At 39.4% G+C, this 17,402-nt stretch overlaps 2 protein-coding genes across 2 annotated transcripts; both read left to right on the top strand.

The window, feature by feature from the left end:
- Window positions 1–5,018: 5,018 nt before the first annotated feature.
- Window positions 5,019–7,493, top strand: LOC111806967 (endoglucanase 13-like). Its single transcript, XM_087129274.1, has 6 exons — window positions 5,019–5,177; window positions 5,499–5,912; window positions 5,993–6,079; window positions 6,165–6,317; window positions 6,808–7,089; window positions 7,176–7,493. The coding sequence occupies exons 2-6, from the start codon at window positions 5,556–5,558 to the stop codon at window positions 7,491–7,493; spliced, it is 1,197 nt and encodes a 398-aa protein (XP_086985400.1). The 5' UTR covers window positions 5,019–5,177; window positions 5,499–5,555.
- A 7,139-nt stretch (window positions 7,494–14,632) lies between these two features.
- Window positions 14,633–17,027, top strand: LOC111806964 (endoglucanase 13-like). The gene is made up of 5 exons (XM_087129254.1): window positions 14,633–15,046; window positions 15,127–15,213; window positions 15,299–15,451; window positions 16,343–16,624; window positions 16,710–17,027. Exons 1-5 carry the CDS (start codon window positions 14,690–14,692, stop codon window positions 17,025–17,027), a joined length of 1,197 nt encoding a protein of 398 aa, XP_086985380.1. The 5' UTR covers window positions 14,633–14,689.
- Window positions 17,028–17,402: the final 375 nt, after the last annotated feature.

Raw genomic sequence — 17,402 nt, 5'->3', positions numbered from 1 at the left:
TTATGTAAAATATTAATCTTCTCAATTAACGGATTTATAAAGATAGATTAAATATTTCTTGGTTCAGTCTTATACAAACTCATTGTATAAGATACCTCATTTACATGTCTAACAATTTGGATCAAATCATTAATGATTTGAATCAAATCATTTATTAAATGATTTGATTCAAATCGTTCGGGTTGGGTGGACCCTATCAATAGTGTTACCAGGATAAGGCACCCAACTGTACCTATATACTATGAACAATTTGGATCAAATCATTTATAACGATTACAAAGTGGACCCTATCAATAGTGTTACCAGGATAAGGCACCCAACCGAATCTATATATCTTTAGGATTCTCTTATATGTCAACCACATTATCAATAGTGTTACCAGGATAAGGCACCCAACCGAATCTATATATCTTTAGGTTATTACTTGAACACGATTCTCTTATATGTCAACCACATTATCAATAGTGTTACCAGGATAAGGCACCCAACCGAATCTATATATCTTTAGGTTATTACTTGAACACGATTCTCTTATATGTCAACCACATACTGTTCAAGATTACGTTAATAACCTTGAATTTTCAGAAATGGATAACAATTAAATTACAAATAAAATAATAAAATAATTGTTAAAAAATAACCTTGAATTTTCAGACAATGGATAACAATTAAATTACAAATAAAATAATAAAATAATTGTTAAAAACTAAATAATTAGTTACGAGGCTTTAGGGCATAACTCCCAACCGGTTAAGCAATCGGGAAGAATTCCGGTTGGTTTTTGGTGATAGTCTTCAGTTTCAAGAAGCGAGGAGTTAGATAACCTAACCTTGTCGCATGCATGTCGGGTTGGGTTAATCGAGTTTTTTTGAGTCATTAAATTTTTTGAACACCCCTATTCAAATTTACTCCAAACATGTATTTAATCATTCATAATCATTTTAAAACGTTTAGTTTTACCGTTCAAACATGAAAATGTATATAGTTTTTCAAATAATTTTTCCAACCAATTTTTTTGTCGGGAAAGGGATATTGGAAGAGATAGGAATAGATCAAAGCTGCATTGCTCTATTATTGTTTTCTGACTCAATACTTAAACAGTTACACAATTCCAATATCTACAGGCTTATACACTCAAAAATAAGTAAATTATAAAAATCTAGATAAATTCAAATATACTAACAATCTCCTAAAATCATCTAGATAAATTCAAATATACTAACAATCTCCTAAAATCTTGGTAGTTTGAATACTTTGAATTATAACTTCATTTTGAATACTTTGAATCATATCTAACACTCCCCCTTCATTCAAAGTTGCAAATGCAAAGTAATCGTATGGAGTAGCAAAACTTTTCTTTTGACAAAGCCTTAGAAAGTATGTCTGCTAACTATTCATTGGTTATACAATATTCCAAGACAATTTCTTCCTCTGCAACAAGATCACGAATATAGTGATGTCAAAGTTCAATATGTTTTGTTCTGCTGTGAAATGCTGGGTTCTTTGTCATAGAAATAGTTGATTTGTTATCACAAAATATCTTTGTTGCCCCTTTTTGCTCTTGTTGAAGATCAACTAGCATTCTTCTTAGCCAAATAGCTTGACACGCTGCTGAAGTTGCTGCAACATATTTTGCTTCTAACGTTGGCAACGCCACTGTTGCTTACTTCTTTGAGCTCCAAGTAATCGCTCATGATCCTAAAGTGAAAACATGGACTGAAATGCTTCGTCTATCATCTAATGATCCTGCCCAATCACTAACGTGAATCCATATAGTTTGAAATTAAAGGATTTAGAATACCAAATTTCATACTCCATAGTTCCGGCAATGTAACGTAAGACTCTTTTTGCTACTCCATAATGAACCTTTGAAGGATGTTGCATAAACCTAGAAATAATACCAACAGGAAATGCAATGTCGGGTCGTGTGTGTGTTAAGTAAATTAGTCCGCCAACCAAGCTCTTGAACCTTCTAACATCTATCATTTCTGCTCCATCCTCATGTTGTAATTTCTCATTAATATTCATAGGTGTAGCTGCATGCTTACACTTAAGCATACCAAATTTACTCATAATATCTTTGACATATTTTCTTTGTGAAATAGGAATCCAATCTTCAACTTGATATACTTCAAGACCAAGAAAATAGTGTAATAGACTCATATCTGACATCTCAAATTCACTCATCATTTGAGAATTAAATTTATCCAAAAGAGAGTTAGACGAGCTAATGTAAATGATATCGTTAACATAGAGGCAAATAATGATGAAATCACTTTTACCTTCGTTCTTCACATATAAAGTAAGCTCATTCTCACTTCTCATGTATCTTTTTTTTTTTGAAAATACCCATCAATCTTGCTATACCAAGCTCGATCGGTCTGCTTTAATCCGTATAATGCCTTTCTCAACTTGTATACCTTTGTTTCTTTGTCTTTCTTTATGAATCCCTCTGGTTGTGTTACATAGACCTCTTCTTGTAAATCTCCATTAAGAAATGTTGACTTGACATCAAACTGATAAACCAGCCACCGCAATTCTGCTGCTAATGCTTGAATAGTTCTTACCGTTTCAAAACGAGTTACTGGAGAAAAAGTTTCTTCAAAATCTATACCTTGTTGTTGCACATACCTTTTTGCTACAAGACGAGCCTTATGCTTTTGTATGCTTCCATTTGGTGCAAATTTTGTCTTGAACACCCATTTGAAATTGATTGCATTTTTTTTCGTTTGGTAAGTCAACCATCTCCCATGTTCCATTTTTCTCAATGGACTGCATCTCTTCTACCATGGTTTCTTCATAACTCATAGGGTCTGAAACAGTAAGAGCAAATTGACATGGTGCATATATGTCAGCTAAAAATTTATACTTCTTTGGACGTGTCTCATCCAAAAATTCTTCAAGAGAAGAGTTGCTATTTAGTGATCCTAGAGATGATGAATTTGACATATTTTATGTTGCAATGGAGGCACTAGGAGATGCACTAGAATTGACCCTTGTCTCTTCATCTTGAAAAACTTCAACTATAATCTCTTTTGTATCATTATCTAATAGTTTTATCTTACCATGACTGGTTTCGACTTTCATTGTGCCTTTTTCCTCAACTTGCATCTCTTTTATATTTTCAAGTTGCACCTTGATTCTTTGCGTCTTATCAAGCTCTTGGAATAAGGATTGGTACCTGTCATATGTTTCGAGCATCCACTATCAACAAACCATAAGTCACATTTCTTTAGATTAATACCAGTACACGTTAGGAAAAACTTTTCTTCTTCTTCTTCTTCTTCATTTTTTGCTGCAGAATTCATTTGTTGATCTTTATACCAACAATCAGCTTTTGTGTGCCCATACCTTCTGCAATGGTAACATTGTAAGACCTTCCTTATATTACTTCGTTCATTGAACTGCCTTTGTCCATCATTTCTCCATCTATTCCTGTTATAACGACCACCATGGAAGCTGCGAAATTCTTTTCCACGACTTCTACTTGCTAAAGGAATATTTTCTCTTTCGTTGTCTTCGTTGTTGGCTGTCTCCTTCACTTGTAGGGCCTTTTTTCATTCCTTTCTAATGATCTATTAATTCTTGACTCCTGAGCTTGAAGTGAACCCATCAGTTCATTAACGGAGAGTATTGGTAGATCCTTAGCTTCTTCTATGGTAGCCACCACATGGTCAAACTTTGAAGTTAAGCTTATTAACACCTTTGCAACAATTGTTTCATCTGAAATTTTCTCACCATAAGTACGCATTTGACTGACTATTGCCATTGCTCTTGACAAAAAGTCAGCAATTGATTCACCATTCGTAATGAGTTTCAAAATCACGTCTTAGAGATTACAATTTCACTTTTATGACCTTTGAATCTCCCTGAAACTCCTTCTGTAGAATTAACCATGCTTGCTTTGATGTGGTTGCTGCTGCAATTCGTGAAAAAATAGTCTCATGAATTGATTGCTAAATAATGAACTCGTGAAAAAATAGTCTCATGAATTGATGGCTGAATAATGAACAGAGCTTTGACATCATTTTTCTTGGTTTCTCTTAGTCTCTCCTTTTCTTCTATTGTGGGTTCTAATAGATCAACGAACCTGTGCTCCACCAAGTCCCATAGCTTCTGAGATCTGAGCAAGGTCTTCATCTTGATGCTCCACTACTCATATTTCTCACCGAACCCGTGCTCCACCAAGTCCCATAGCTTCTGCGATCTGAGCAAGGTCTTCATCTTGACGCTCCACCACTCAAAAATCAGCTACTGCTATTTTCGTTTTGTGAAAAAAAATAATCACTTACTCTCATGTTGACAAGAACTTGACTCTGATACCAAATTTGTTGGGAAAGAGATAGTGAAAGAGATAGGAATAGATCAAAGTTCAGTGCTTTATTATTGTTTTGTGACTCAATATTAAAAGAGTTACACAATTACAATATTTATAGGCTTGTACACTCACTAGTAAATTATGGAAATCTAGATGAATTCAAATATACTGACAATCTCCTAAAATCTTGGTAGTTTGAATACTTACTTTTTTTTTTTTTCTATAAAGTAAAGATTCAGTCAAACACAGGTAAATAATGCAAACGTTCGTTGGAACTTGGATCGTAAAAGTTTGAAGTAAAAGTTGATATAAAAAGAAACTTGATAAAAAAAGGCAACTTGATCTTGTATTTTCCTGAAGAATGTGAGAGAAGTAAAAAATGCTTAAAAATGGCAACTGACCTTTCACTGTGCGCTGAATTTAAGAGTTAGTATGATAAATTAGTCAATTTAGGAGAAGAGGATGAAGAACATAAATAAAGAAATGAGTGAAAATAATAATAATTTACCAAAAGAAACTGTGGAACCAAAGGGTTTCCTTTTGTTTGATATGGCAATGGTAATTATATCATCATAATCTTTGTCTATATAAACAAACCCCATGTTCTTCTTCTTCACCAACACTTGTAAACATTGCTAATATGGCTTCTTCTTCTTCTTCTTCGAGTAGCATTGTTAGTGTGCTGGTTGGGCTTGGAGTTGTTCTTGCTCATATCCATGGCTGCCTTGGAGTTGACTATGCAGGAGCTTTAACAAAGTCTTTGCTGTATTATGAGGCTCAAAGATCAGGAAAATTGCCCCAAAATCAAAGAGTTCAATGGCGTGGAGATTCTGGCCTCAATGATGGCAAAGATGCAGGCGTAAGTTTTAATACTTGCGTAAAAAGCTCGGTTTTAAGTGTGACATTCCACGTCGGTTGGGAAGAAGAACAGAGCATTCTTTATAAGGGTGTGGAAATCTTTCTCTAACAGACGCGATTTAAAACTGTGAGGCTGACGACGATATGTAATGGGCCAAAGCAGACAATATCTGCTAGCGGTGGGCTTGGACCATTACAAACGGTATCAAAGCCAGTGGGAGACAATATCTGCTAAGATTTAATTTTTTTAGTTTGCATGTCGTCATTTCCATTCACATTTCAATTATATCTTTCATAAACTGACAAAATCTTAAGTGAACAGATAGATTTGGTGGGAGGGTATTATGATGCGGGAGACAATGTGAAGTTCGGGTTCCCAATGGCATTCACATTGACAATGCTATCATGGAGCGTTGTGGAATACAAAGCCCAACTTGGCGCCAAACATGAACTACAAAATGCTCTTACAGCCATTAAATGGGGAACGGATTACTTACTAAAGGCTCATACAGAACCCAACGTGATGTATTGTGAAGTCGGCGATGGCGACTCAGATCATAGCTGTTGGATGAGACCCGAAGACATGACAACGCCCCGCACCTCCTTCCGGATCGACAGCCAACATCCTGGCTCCGACCTCGCCGGCGAGTCTGCAGCCGCTCTCGCCGCCGCCTCCGTTGCTTTCAAGTCTTCGAATCCTGCTTATTCCAACACGCTTCTTCGCCATGCAAAACAGGTTTCTGATACTCTTCACCTCGAGAATGTCGATTGGAATGTGTTGTTTTCTAAATTTTGTTGTTTTTATTTTGTTCATAGCTCTTTGATTTCGCAAGGAATAATCAAGGGTTATACCAAAATAGTGTTTCTGTAGCAGGCAAGTTCTATTCAAGCTCTGGATTTCAGGTACGTTTTGTTTTTGGTTTGGTCGAGTATGGGGTTTGTTGGATTTTGTTCCTTAATTTAATCGAAAATGTTTGATACAATTAAGGATGAACTGTTGTGGGCTTCTGCTTGGCTTTATCGTGCAACTGAGGATCAAACCTACCTTAACTATTTGGGTGGTTCTGGTAATACCGGTGGGACAAGAACTGCGTTCTCTTGGGACGACAAGTTTGCTGGTGTTCAAATCCTTGCAGCTAAGGTATGTTATAATTTACCCTAAACTATAGCTTAAGATATGTGTGAGATCGCACAGTCGGTTGGAGAGAGGAACGAAACATTCCTAATAAGAGTGTGAAAATCTCTCCCGAGTAGATGTATTTTAAAATCGTGAGGCTTACGGTGATACGTAACGAGTCAAAGCGAACAATATCTGATAGTGGTGGGTTTGGGCTATTACAAATGATATCAAATCCAGACATCGCACGGTGTATCAGCGAGGACGTTGGGCCTCCAAAGAGAGTGGATCATGAGATCCCACATTAATTGAATAGGAATGAAGCATTTTTTTATAAGTGTGTGGAAGAAACCTCTTTCTAGCATACCCGTTTTGAAAATCAAAAGACGGATGACAATATATAACGAATCAAGGTAGACAATATCTAGAACTATTATAAACATGGATTTGAGTATCTTAAACCAAGATTGGATTTACTCAAAGCTCATACGTTAGTTTTTGATTTGGTGGGCAGCTAGTTTTGGATGGGAAGGTTCAACCATCAGGTTTGTGGTCAGACTTCAAGAGCCAAGGTGAGCAATTCCTTTGCTCTTGCCTCCAAAAAGGCAACAACAATGTTAAGAAAACCCCTGGTGGACTCCTCTCCTTTGGAGATTGGAACAACCTTCAATTCGTCACCACGGCCACCTTCCTCGCCACCGTCTACTCCGACTACTTGGCTGCCAAACACGCCTCAATCCAGTGCGTCGGCGGCCTCGTTCAACCCTCTGATCTCATCGCCTTCGCTAAATCTCAGGTACCATAGTTCATATAAAAAATTCATGTTATGGTATGATGAAAATAAGTTGAAAGCAAGTTTTTAATATTGGATTGGCTTTTCAGGTGGATTATATTCTGGGTTCAAACCCAAACCAAATGAGCTACATGGTTGGATTCGGTTCAAACTACCCGACCCAAGTTCATCATAGGGGAGCTTCCATTGTTTCGATCAAGACTAACCCTAACCTAGTCAGTTGTCAAGATGGGTTCAACTTATGGTTCAACAGGAACGCACCAAACCCAAATGTTTTAACCGGAGCTGTGGTCGGAGGACCCGATGCTAACGATGGGTATTCAGATCAGAGAAACAATTTTAATATGGGTGAAGCAGCCATTGCAAATAATGCACCATTAGTTGGCGTCTTGGCAAAGTTGGCTTGACTCTAACACCATTAATGGCAAAGTTGGCTTGACTCTAACACCATTAAGTTGGGTTGTGATTCCTAATAAGATGATTTTCTTTGTATTTTAGGTGGGAAAATAAGGTTTAGTAGGCTAAAATGGCTTTTAAAAAGATTGGATTTGTCAAAAATGCCCTTGAAAATAAATGAAATGCCCTTGAAAATAAATGAAATGCCCTTTCATTTGACATATATGCCCTCATTCATTGAACAAAATGGTCAATGCCATAAAATGAATGTAGTAGCTAATATGAATATGACTCAAGGGACCTTGAAAATGTTTGCTGAAACCACCCCACCTAAATGATGGTGAAAATTCTCTATTTATAATCATTTACAAGAGAGAAATATGGTAAATTACAAATAATATGGAGAGAACAATAGAATGAAAGAATAATAAATGAATACAGTATATTTGCCTCTAATAAAAGGGCAAATATGTTGTGCTGTAATGTAAGGCAAATATCTAGATAAACGGTCAACTATCCTTAACACCCACCGCAAGCTGAGAAATTCGAAGAGAGGTCGAGAAATACTTTTTGTGAAGATGTCAGCAACTTGGAGATGGGAAGGTACATATTGTGAGCGAAGTTTGCCAGCAATAACAAGTTTTCGAAGGAAATGATAATCTAGTTCAACATGTTTGGCCCGCTTGTGAGAAACGGGACTAGATCTAAAAAAAAATAGCACTTTTGTTGTCACATAAGAGTAAGAGCTGCTGTGAAATAGGGATCTTGAGGTCATGCAAAAGATGCGTAACCCAAAGAAGTTTAGTAGCAGTCGTGGCAAGAGCGCGATACTCAGATTCACAGCTGGAGCATGAGACAGTAGGTTTCTTTTTGGCACTCCAAGAAACGAGATTGTTACCAAGATAAATAGAATAGCCGGATGTTGAACGACGAGTATCGGGACAACCAGCCTAGTCAGCATCCGAATAAGCGACTAGCGTACTAGGAACAGTGGATGGACGAAAGGTAAGACCAAAGTAGAGTGTTCCATTGACATAGCGAAGAATACGTTTGACAGCAAGAAAGTGATCTACAATAGGGGCATGCAAGAATTGACCGACAGAATTGACAGCATAGGCAATATCTGAACGCGTAATAATCAAGTACTGAAGGGTGCTAACAAGAGATCTATAGAGAGTAGGATTAGAGAAAGGAGAACCATCAGCAATCAGGTGTTGAGAAACAACTATGAGAGTGTGGACTGGTTTGCTATGAGAACGAGTAAGAATATCCTAAACATATTTTAACTGACTAATAAAGAGATCATTAGGAGCGGGTGAAGCTTCAAGACCAAGAAAGTAACTGAGAGAACCCAAATCTTTGGTAGCTAACTCAGAATGAAGCTTGCGAGTAAAGCTGTCAATAAGAGATGAGTTGTTGCCGGTAATAATAATGTCATCAACATAAAGAAGTAAATAGATAAGGTTAGATTGCTGATAAAAGACAAAAAGGGACGTGTCAGCGCGACTGCAAGAAAAACCAAGTGTGAGAAGAAATGAGCTAAAACGCTGAAACCAGGCGTGAGGAGCTTGCTTTAAGCCATAGAGGATTTTTTTTAATAGACAAACATGAGCGAGAAATCGATGATCAATATACCCAGGAGGTTGTTCCATATGAACACTTTCAATAAGAGTTCCATTGAGAAAAGCATTCTTGACATCAAGTTGTCGAAAAAGGCCATTTATTTGTGACTGCAATAGAAAGCACAACACGGACAGTGGTAGCTTTGACAACCGGACTGACCAGGAACCTGAGTATAACCTTTGGCAATAAGACGAGCCTTGAAATGTTCGACGGATCCATCAGGCAAATATTTAATATGGAACACCCATTTAGAGCCCACGATGTTGGTGTTGACAGGGCGAGGAGCTAAAGTCCAAGTATCATTTTGTTGTAAAGCTAGAATTTCTTCATCCATGGCAGCAACCCAAGCAGGATTCTTAGCCGCAGATTTGAATCCTTTTGGCTTAGTGGATGCAAGAACAGCAGAAATAAGTCCAGATGAGCCCAAAATACCAAGATTTGCTGGATGACGAGTCTTGAATATACCAGCTTTGGCTCGTGTGATCATAGGATGAGAGCCCAAAGAAGAGGAATCAATAGTAGGTTCAATAGAGGTCGGATCAGAAGTCGAGGGTGGCAAAGCAGAACCTGCACGAGAAGTATCAACCTGCACAGACTCATCCACAAGGTCAGAACAAATATCACACGGGATGAACTGGATCGAGAAATGTGCGATGATGAAGTGGTAGGGAGATGAATCAATATGATAAAGATGTGTTTCCAAGAAATTTGAAATATGAGGAGAGGAAAGAGGTTGGGCATGGGAGCCAGGAATAGCAGGATAGTGAGTTTCATCAAATTGAGCATGACGGGTGATATATAGCTTAGTGGTGGCGGGATCAAGGCAACGGAACCCTTTATGAGCAGGCCTATAACCCAAAAAAATACAAGGAATGCTGGGGGAGAAAGCTTGTTAGACATATAATCACGCAAGTAAGGATAAGCATGACAACCAAAGGGATGAAAATTGTCATAATGCATAGAGTAGCCATAGATGAGTCAAAGGGTGACTTACCTCCAAGAAGTGGAGTAGGCAACCGGTTGATAATATAAGCTGCAGTGCCCAAGGCGTCAACCCAAAAACGAGGAGAAAGATGAGAGTGAAAGAGAAGGGACAAGCCAGTCTCAGTCACATGACGATGTTTTCTCTCAACACGACCATTTTGAGAAGGTGTATATGGACAAGAGAGTTGATGGTAGATGCTAGAAGTACGTAAATGAGTTTTGAAAGAAGTTCTAGTAAATTCGGTATCTCTATCGCTTTGAAATACCTTGATACGAGAAGAATATTGATTTTCCACAAAATTTTGAAATCGAAGAAAAATATCAAAGAAATGATATTTAAATTTTAAAGGGTAAAGCCAAGTGAATCGAGAATAATCATCAATAAAAATAACATAGTAAAGAAAACTCGAATTTGATTTGACGGGGAAAGGACCCCAAAGATCACAATGAATAAGATCTAATACATGAGAAGACCTACGTTCATTGTGGGAATAAGGCAATCGATGACTTTTCACAAGCTGACAAGTACTGCATAGTGATGGAGAAGGCAATAAAGATGTAAGAGAAAGATGACATTTTCTATTTAAAAAAGAAATAACATAATGATTCACATGAGCCAAGCGAGCATGTCATAAATCATATGAAGCACGTAAAGATTTGTTTCCAATGACTGAAATAAAAGGAGTTGTCGCGCTCCAACATATTTAGCCCTCCATCTCTTTTACCGGTTGCCACCACCCTTCCTGTTTGACGATTCTGGATAGTAAGAAGATTATTAGTAAATCTAACGGAGAGAAGAAAATTAAACATTAATTTACTGATTGAAATAAGATTTTTAGTGAGATAAGGGACAACCAAGACATCTAATAAGTGAAAATTTGGAATAGGAGAAAGAGTATCGGTGTGGGTAATGGGTAAAGATGCACCGTTTCCTACGATCACAGTGTCCTTACCTGTGTAATTTTTAGACTAGTCCAAAATAGATGGGTCGGTGGTCATATGGGTTGAAGCCCCAGTGTCCAGAAATTAATCAGCAACATCGGGTCCAACAAGGTGAGCATGAGTAGAATTAGGTCGAACATACCGTTGGTTGCAGCGGTCAGCATAATGACCCTCTTTGTGGCATATTTGGCAGTGAGGTGGTCGACGATCCTGACTTGAGTGGGTTCGTCCTCGATTGGAAGAGTTGTTTTTGTGGGCAAGGTGAGCACGAGTAGAATTAGGCCGAACATACCGTTGGTTGCAGCGGTCAACCTAATGGCCCTCTTTGTGGCATATTTGGCAGTGAGCTGGTCGACAACCCTGACTTGAGTGGGTTCGTCCTCGATTGGAAGAGTTGTTTTGTGGGAATAAGAACGACCTCGCTGGTTGCTAGGGAAGAAGGGTGGCTTCCATGGGTGCAACCACGATTAGTGACTGTGAATGTTGTAGGAGTGGAGTCAGAGGACTCAAGGGAGCGCTGAAACAACTCAAAACTTTCAGCTTTAGAGATTAAGTCTGCAAAACAGGGGATAGGGGTGAGAGCTATCTGAGCAGTAGAAAAAGCTGAAAAATCAGTGTCGAGTCCACGAAGGAACCAGTGCACTTTATCAATGTCCTCGACAGGTCTGCCAATGGCATGAAGTTGGTCACAAATTGTTTTGGAGGCACGGGCATACTCAACAACATGTTTGGTGCCATGTTTCATCAGCTGCAAGTCATCTTTGAGTCTCAGTTTACGAGCTTTTGAATGATGATCGAACGTAGCTTTTAACGCAAGCCAAACATCGCGTGCAGTGAAGAGACCAACGACGACAACAATGAATTCCTCGGTGAGAGAGGAGAGCAGGAGATAAAGAAGTCGTTGATTGCTGCTCTCCACGCCAAATATTTGGGGTTGGTGTTGAGGAGGTTTCTGGTTCAAAGCGAGGTGGTGGAACCATAGTTCCATCAACATAACCCAGTCTGTCTTGACTCTCAAGGAGAGAGAGAGAAGTTGACTTTTCGAAAGAAGATAATTTGAGGAAGAAAGTTTGATGGTGATCATATGGATTAGAGTGTTGAAAGAAGAAAATGATAGGAGGATTCAGAAGCCATAGAGAAGAAAGGATCAAAAGAAGAAAATTATTGACTATGCCTTCGAGGAGTCTCGACTTTTTTTTTTTCTTCTTTTTTTTCTTTTGGACATGACTAATTTAGAGCATGACTCGCTCTAATACCATGTTAGATGAACATGACTCTCCATATATGGTATGATATTGTCCACTTTGAGCATAAGCTCTCATGGCTTTGCTTTGGGCTTCTCCAAAAGAGCTCATACCAATAGAAATAGTATTCCTTGATTATAAACTCATGATCATTCCCTAAATTAGCCGACGTGGGACTTTCATCCAACGACTATATCTTAAATAAAATATATATTTTTAAAAAAATTAACAATAAATTTAGGTTGGTTCATGTGACATCGGAGTAAAAACAAGTGATACATGAATGAACGAAAACCATATCAAAGGAGAGGTTTCCCAATGATAAGATAACTAAATAAAGACTTAAAAGAATTGAAAGTCACTGTCTATATCAACAATTCATACGGGTTCAATTATAGGAACTCATGGTTAAGCATTCTGGAAGAATTAGGGGTTGGTTGGTTGGATGAGTGATGATGAACAAAGATGAAAAAGGCAACTTCATCTTGTATTTTCCTGCAGAATGGGAGAGAAGTCAGTAAAAAATGCTTAAAAATGGCAACTTACCTTTCACTGTGCGTTGAATTTAAGAGTTATTATGATAAATTAGTCAATTTAGGAGAAGAGGATGAAGAACATAAATGAAGATATGAGTGAAAGTAATAATAATTTACCAAAAGAAAGTGTAGAACCAAAGGGTTTCCTTTTGCTTGATATGGCAATGGTAATTATATCATCATAATCTTTGTCTATATAAACCAACCCTATGTTCTTCTTCTTCACCAACATTTGTAAAGATTGCTAATATGGCTTCTTCTTCTTCTTGTTCGAGTAGCATTGTTGGTGTGCTGGTTGGGCTTGGAGTTGTTCTTGCTCATATCCATGGCTGCCTTGGAGTTGACTATAAAGGAGCTTTAACAAAGTCTTTGCTGTATTATGAGGCTCAAAGATCAGGAAAATTGCCCAAAAATCAAAGAGTTCAATGGCGTGGAGATTCTGGCCTCCATGATGGCAAAGATGCAGGCGTAAGTTTTAATACTTACGTAAAAAGCTGGGTCTTAAGTGTGACATTCCACGTTGGTTGGAGAGAGGAACCGAACATTCTTTATAAGGGTGTGGAAACCTCTTTCTAACAGACGGAATTTAAAACTGTGAGGTTGACGGCGATACGTAATGGCCCAAAACAGACAATATCTGCTAGTGGTGGGCTTGGACCATTACAAATGGTATCAGAGCTAGTCAACACGGTCGGTGTGTGAGGGTGTTGCACTCCCATGGGGGTGGATTGTAAGATCCCATATCAATTGGAGAGGAGAATGAAACATTCCTTATAAGAATGTGGAAACCTCTCCCTAACAGACACGATTTAAAATTGTGAAGCTGACTGCGATACGTAACAAGCCAAAGCGGACAATATCTGCTAGCGGTGGGCTTGGACAGTTACAAATGGTATCAGAGCTAGTCACCGAGCGGTGTGCCAGCGAGGATGCTGGACCTCAAGGGAGTGGATTATGAGATCCCACATTAGATGGAGAGGGGAACGAAACATTCCTTACAAGGGTGTGGAAACCTCTTCCTAACAGACGAGATTTAAACCGTGAGGCTGACGACCATACGTAATAGGCCAAACAGACAATATCTGCTAGCGGTGGGCTTGGACTGTTACAAATAGTATCAAAGTCAGTCACCGAGCGGTATGCCAGCGAGGATGCTGGACCCCAAGGGGGTGGCTTGTGAGATCCGACAGCGGTGGGGGAGGGGAATGAAACATTCCTTGTAAGTATGTGGAAACCTCTCCCTAATAGATGAGATTTAAAACCGTGAGACCGACGTCGGTACGTAATGGGCCAAAACAAACAATATCTACTAGCGGTGGGCTTGGACTGTTACAAATGGTATCAGAGTCAGTCACCGAGCGGTGTGCCAGCGAGGATGCTGAACCCCAAGGGGGTGACTTGTGAGATCCCACATCGGTCGGGGAGGAGAATGAAGCATTCCTTATAACGGTGTGAAAACCTCTCCCTAACAGACATGATTTAAAATCGTGAGCTTAGACTGATACAAATAGTATCAGAGCCAATTATCGGGCAATGTGCTATGCGAGGACGCTGGACCCCCAAGCGAGGTGGATTGTGAGATCCCACGTTGATTGTAGAGGGGAACGAAGCATTCGTTATAACGGTGTGAAACCTCTCTCTAACAGACGAGAGGTTGACGACTATATATAACGGACTAAAACTAACAATATCTATTAGAAGTAGAGTTACGTTTAGTTTGTTAGGTTGAGAGTAAGATTTAAATTTTTTGGTTTGCATGTCGTGATTTCCATTCATGTTTCAATTATATCTTCATAAAGTGACAAAATCTTAAGTGAACAGATAGATTTGGTGGGAGGGTATTACGATGCGGGAGACAACGTGAAGTTCGGGTTCCCAATGGCATTCACATTGACAATGCTATCATGGAGCGTGGTGGAATACAGCCCCCAACTTGGCGCCAAACATGAACTACAAAACGCTCTTACCGCCATTAAATGGGGAACGGATTACTTACTAAAGGCTCATACAGAACCCAATGTGATGTATTGTGAAGTCGGCGATGGCGACTCAGATCATAGCTGTTGGATGAGACCCGAAGACATGACCACGCCCCGCACCTCCTTCCGGATCGACAGCCAACATCCCGGCTCCGACCTCGCTGGAGAGTCTGCCGCCGCTCTCGCCGCCGCCTCCGTTGCTTTCAAGTCTTCGAATCCTGCTTATTCCAACACGCTTCTTCGCCATGCAAAACAGGTTTCTGATACTCTTCACCTCGAGAATGTCGATTGGAATGTGTTGTTTTCTAAATTTTGTTGTTTTTATTTTGTTCATAGCTCTTTGATTTCGCAAGGAATAATCAAGGGTTATACCAAAATAGTGTTTCTGTAGCAGGCAAGTTCTATTCAAGCTCTGGATTTCAGGTACGTTTTGTTTTTGGTTTGGTCGAGTATGGGGTTTGTTGGATTTTGTTCCTTAATTTAATCGAAAATGTTTGATACAATTAAGGATGAACTGTTGTGGGCTTCTGCTTGGCTTTATCGTGCAACTGGGGATCAAACCTACCTTAATTATTTGGGTGGGTCTGGTAATACCGGTGGGACAAGAACTATGTTCTCTTGGGACGACAAGTTTGCTGGTGTTCAAATCCTTGCAGCCAAGGTATGTTATAATTTACCCTAAACTATAGCTTAAGGTCTGTGTGAGATTTACACGTCATTTGGAGAGTAGAACGGAACATTTCTTATAAGGGTGTGGAAACTTCTACCTAATAGACGTGTTTTAAAATCGTGAGGCTTACGGTGATACGTAACAAGCCAAAGCGAACAATATCGGCCAACGGTGGGTTTGAGCTGTTACAAATGGTATTAGATTCAGACACCGGGCGGTGTGCCAGTAAGGACGCTGGGCCTCTAAAGAGAGTGGATCATGAGATCCCACATTGGTTGGAGAGGGAATGAAACATTATTTACAAGGGTATGTAAATCTCTCTCTAGAAGACGCGTTTTAAAAACTGTGAGGCTGACAACAGTACGTAACAGGCCAAAGTGGATAATGTTAGTGGTGGGCTTGGGCACAAAGAGTATCATATCCCGACACTAGGCGGTGTGTTAGCGAGGACACTAGGCCCCTAAACAGGGTGGATTGTGAGATCTCACGTCAATTAGAGAGGGGCTTCATCCTTATAAGGGTGTGGAAACGTCTCTATAGCAGACAAGCTTTTAAAACTATGAGACTAACGACGATACGTAACAGGCCAAAGCAGACAATATCTGCTAGCTGTAGACTTGGGCTGTTACAAATGGTATCAGATCTAGACACCAAGCGGTCTACCAGGACACTGACCCTCAAGGAGAGTGGATTGTGAGATCCCACGTCGATTGTAGAGGGAACGAAACATTCCTTATAAGGGTATGGAAACCTCTCTCTAGCAGAGGCTGACGACAATACGTAATGAGATAAAGCGAACAACATGGACTGTTTGATTGAGTACGTTGAATTAAGGTTGGAATTACTCAAAGCTCATACATTAATTTTTGATTTGGTGGGCAGCTTGTTTTGGATGGGAAGGTTCAGGCATCAGGGTTGTGGTCAGATTTCAAGAGCCAAGGTGAGCAATTCCTTTGCGCTTGCCTCCAAAAAGGCAACAACAATGTTAAGAAATCCCCTGGTGGACTCCTCTCCTTTGGGGATTGGAACAACCTTCAATACGTCACCACCGCCACCTTCCTCGCCACCGTCTACTCCGACTACTTGGCTGCCAAACACGCCTCGATCCAGTGCGTCGGCGGCCTCGTTCAACCCTCTGATCTCATCGCCTTCGCTAAATCTCAGGTACCATAGTTCATATCAAAATTCATGTCGTGGTATGATTAAAATAAGTTGAAAGCGAGATTTTAATATTGGATTGGCTTTTCAGGTGGATTATATTCTGGGTTCAAACCCGAACCGAATGAGTTACATGGTTGGATTCGGTTCAAAATACCCGACCCAAGTGCATCATAGAGGAGCTTCCATTGTTTCGATGAAGAATAACCCTAACCCAGTCAGTTGTCAAGATGGGTTCAACTTATGGTTCTACAGGAACGCACCAAACCCAAATGTTTTAACCGGAGCTGTGGTCGGAGGACCCGATGCTAACGATGGGTATTCAGATCAGAGAAGCAATTATAATATGGCTGAAGCAGCCATTGCAAATACGGCGCCATTAGTTGGCGTCTTGGCAAAGTTGGCTTGACTCTAACACCATTAGGTTGGGTTGTGATTCCTAATAAGATGATTTTTCTTTATATTTTAGTTGGGAAAATAAAGGTTTAATGGGGTTAAAATGGTCTTTTCAAAGATTAGATCTGTCAAAATTGCCCTCGAATATAAATGAAATGCCCTTTCATTTGACATATATGCCCTCATTGATTCGACAAGATGATCATTGCGAGAGAAATGAATGTAGTAGCTATATTAGACTCCACTGATCTTATACACGAACTCTCAATCAAAAGATCATCGATTTAAATTCCTCATCCCATATATCGATGAACTCTAAAAAATTTCTTAAAGTAATAAATTTTAACCGGTAAAGGCTCATCCTTTGATTTGCATGAGTGAGAATAAC

Source organism: Cucurbita pepo, chromosome 12 (assembly GCF_057944985.1).
Source record: "Cucurbita pepo subsp. pepo isolate OVF chromosome 12, ASM5794498v1, whole genome shotgun sequence".
NCBI classification, from domain to species: Eukaryota; Viridiplantae; Streptophyta; class Magnoliopsida; order Cucurbitales; family Cucurbitaceae; genus Cucurbita; species Cucurbita pepo.
This window is presented reverse-complemented; position numbering and strand designations above follow the sequence as displayed.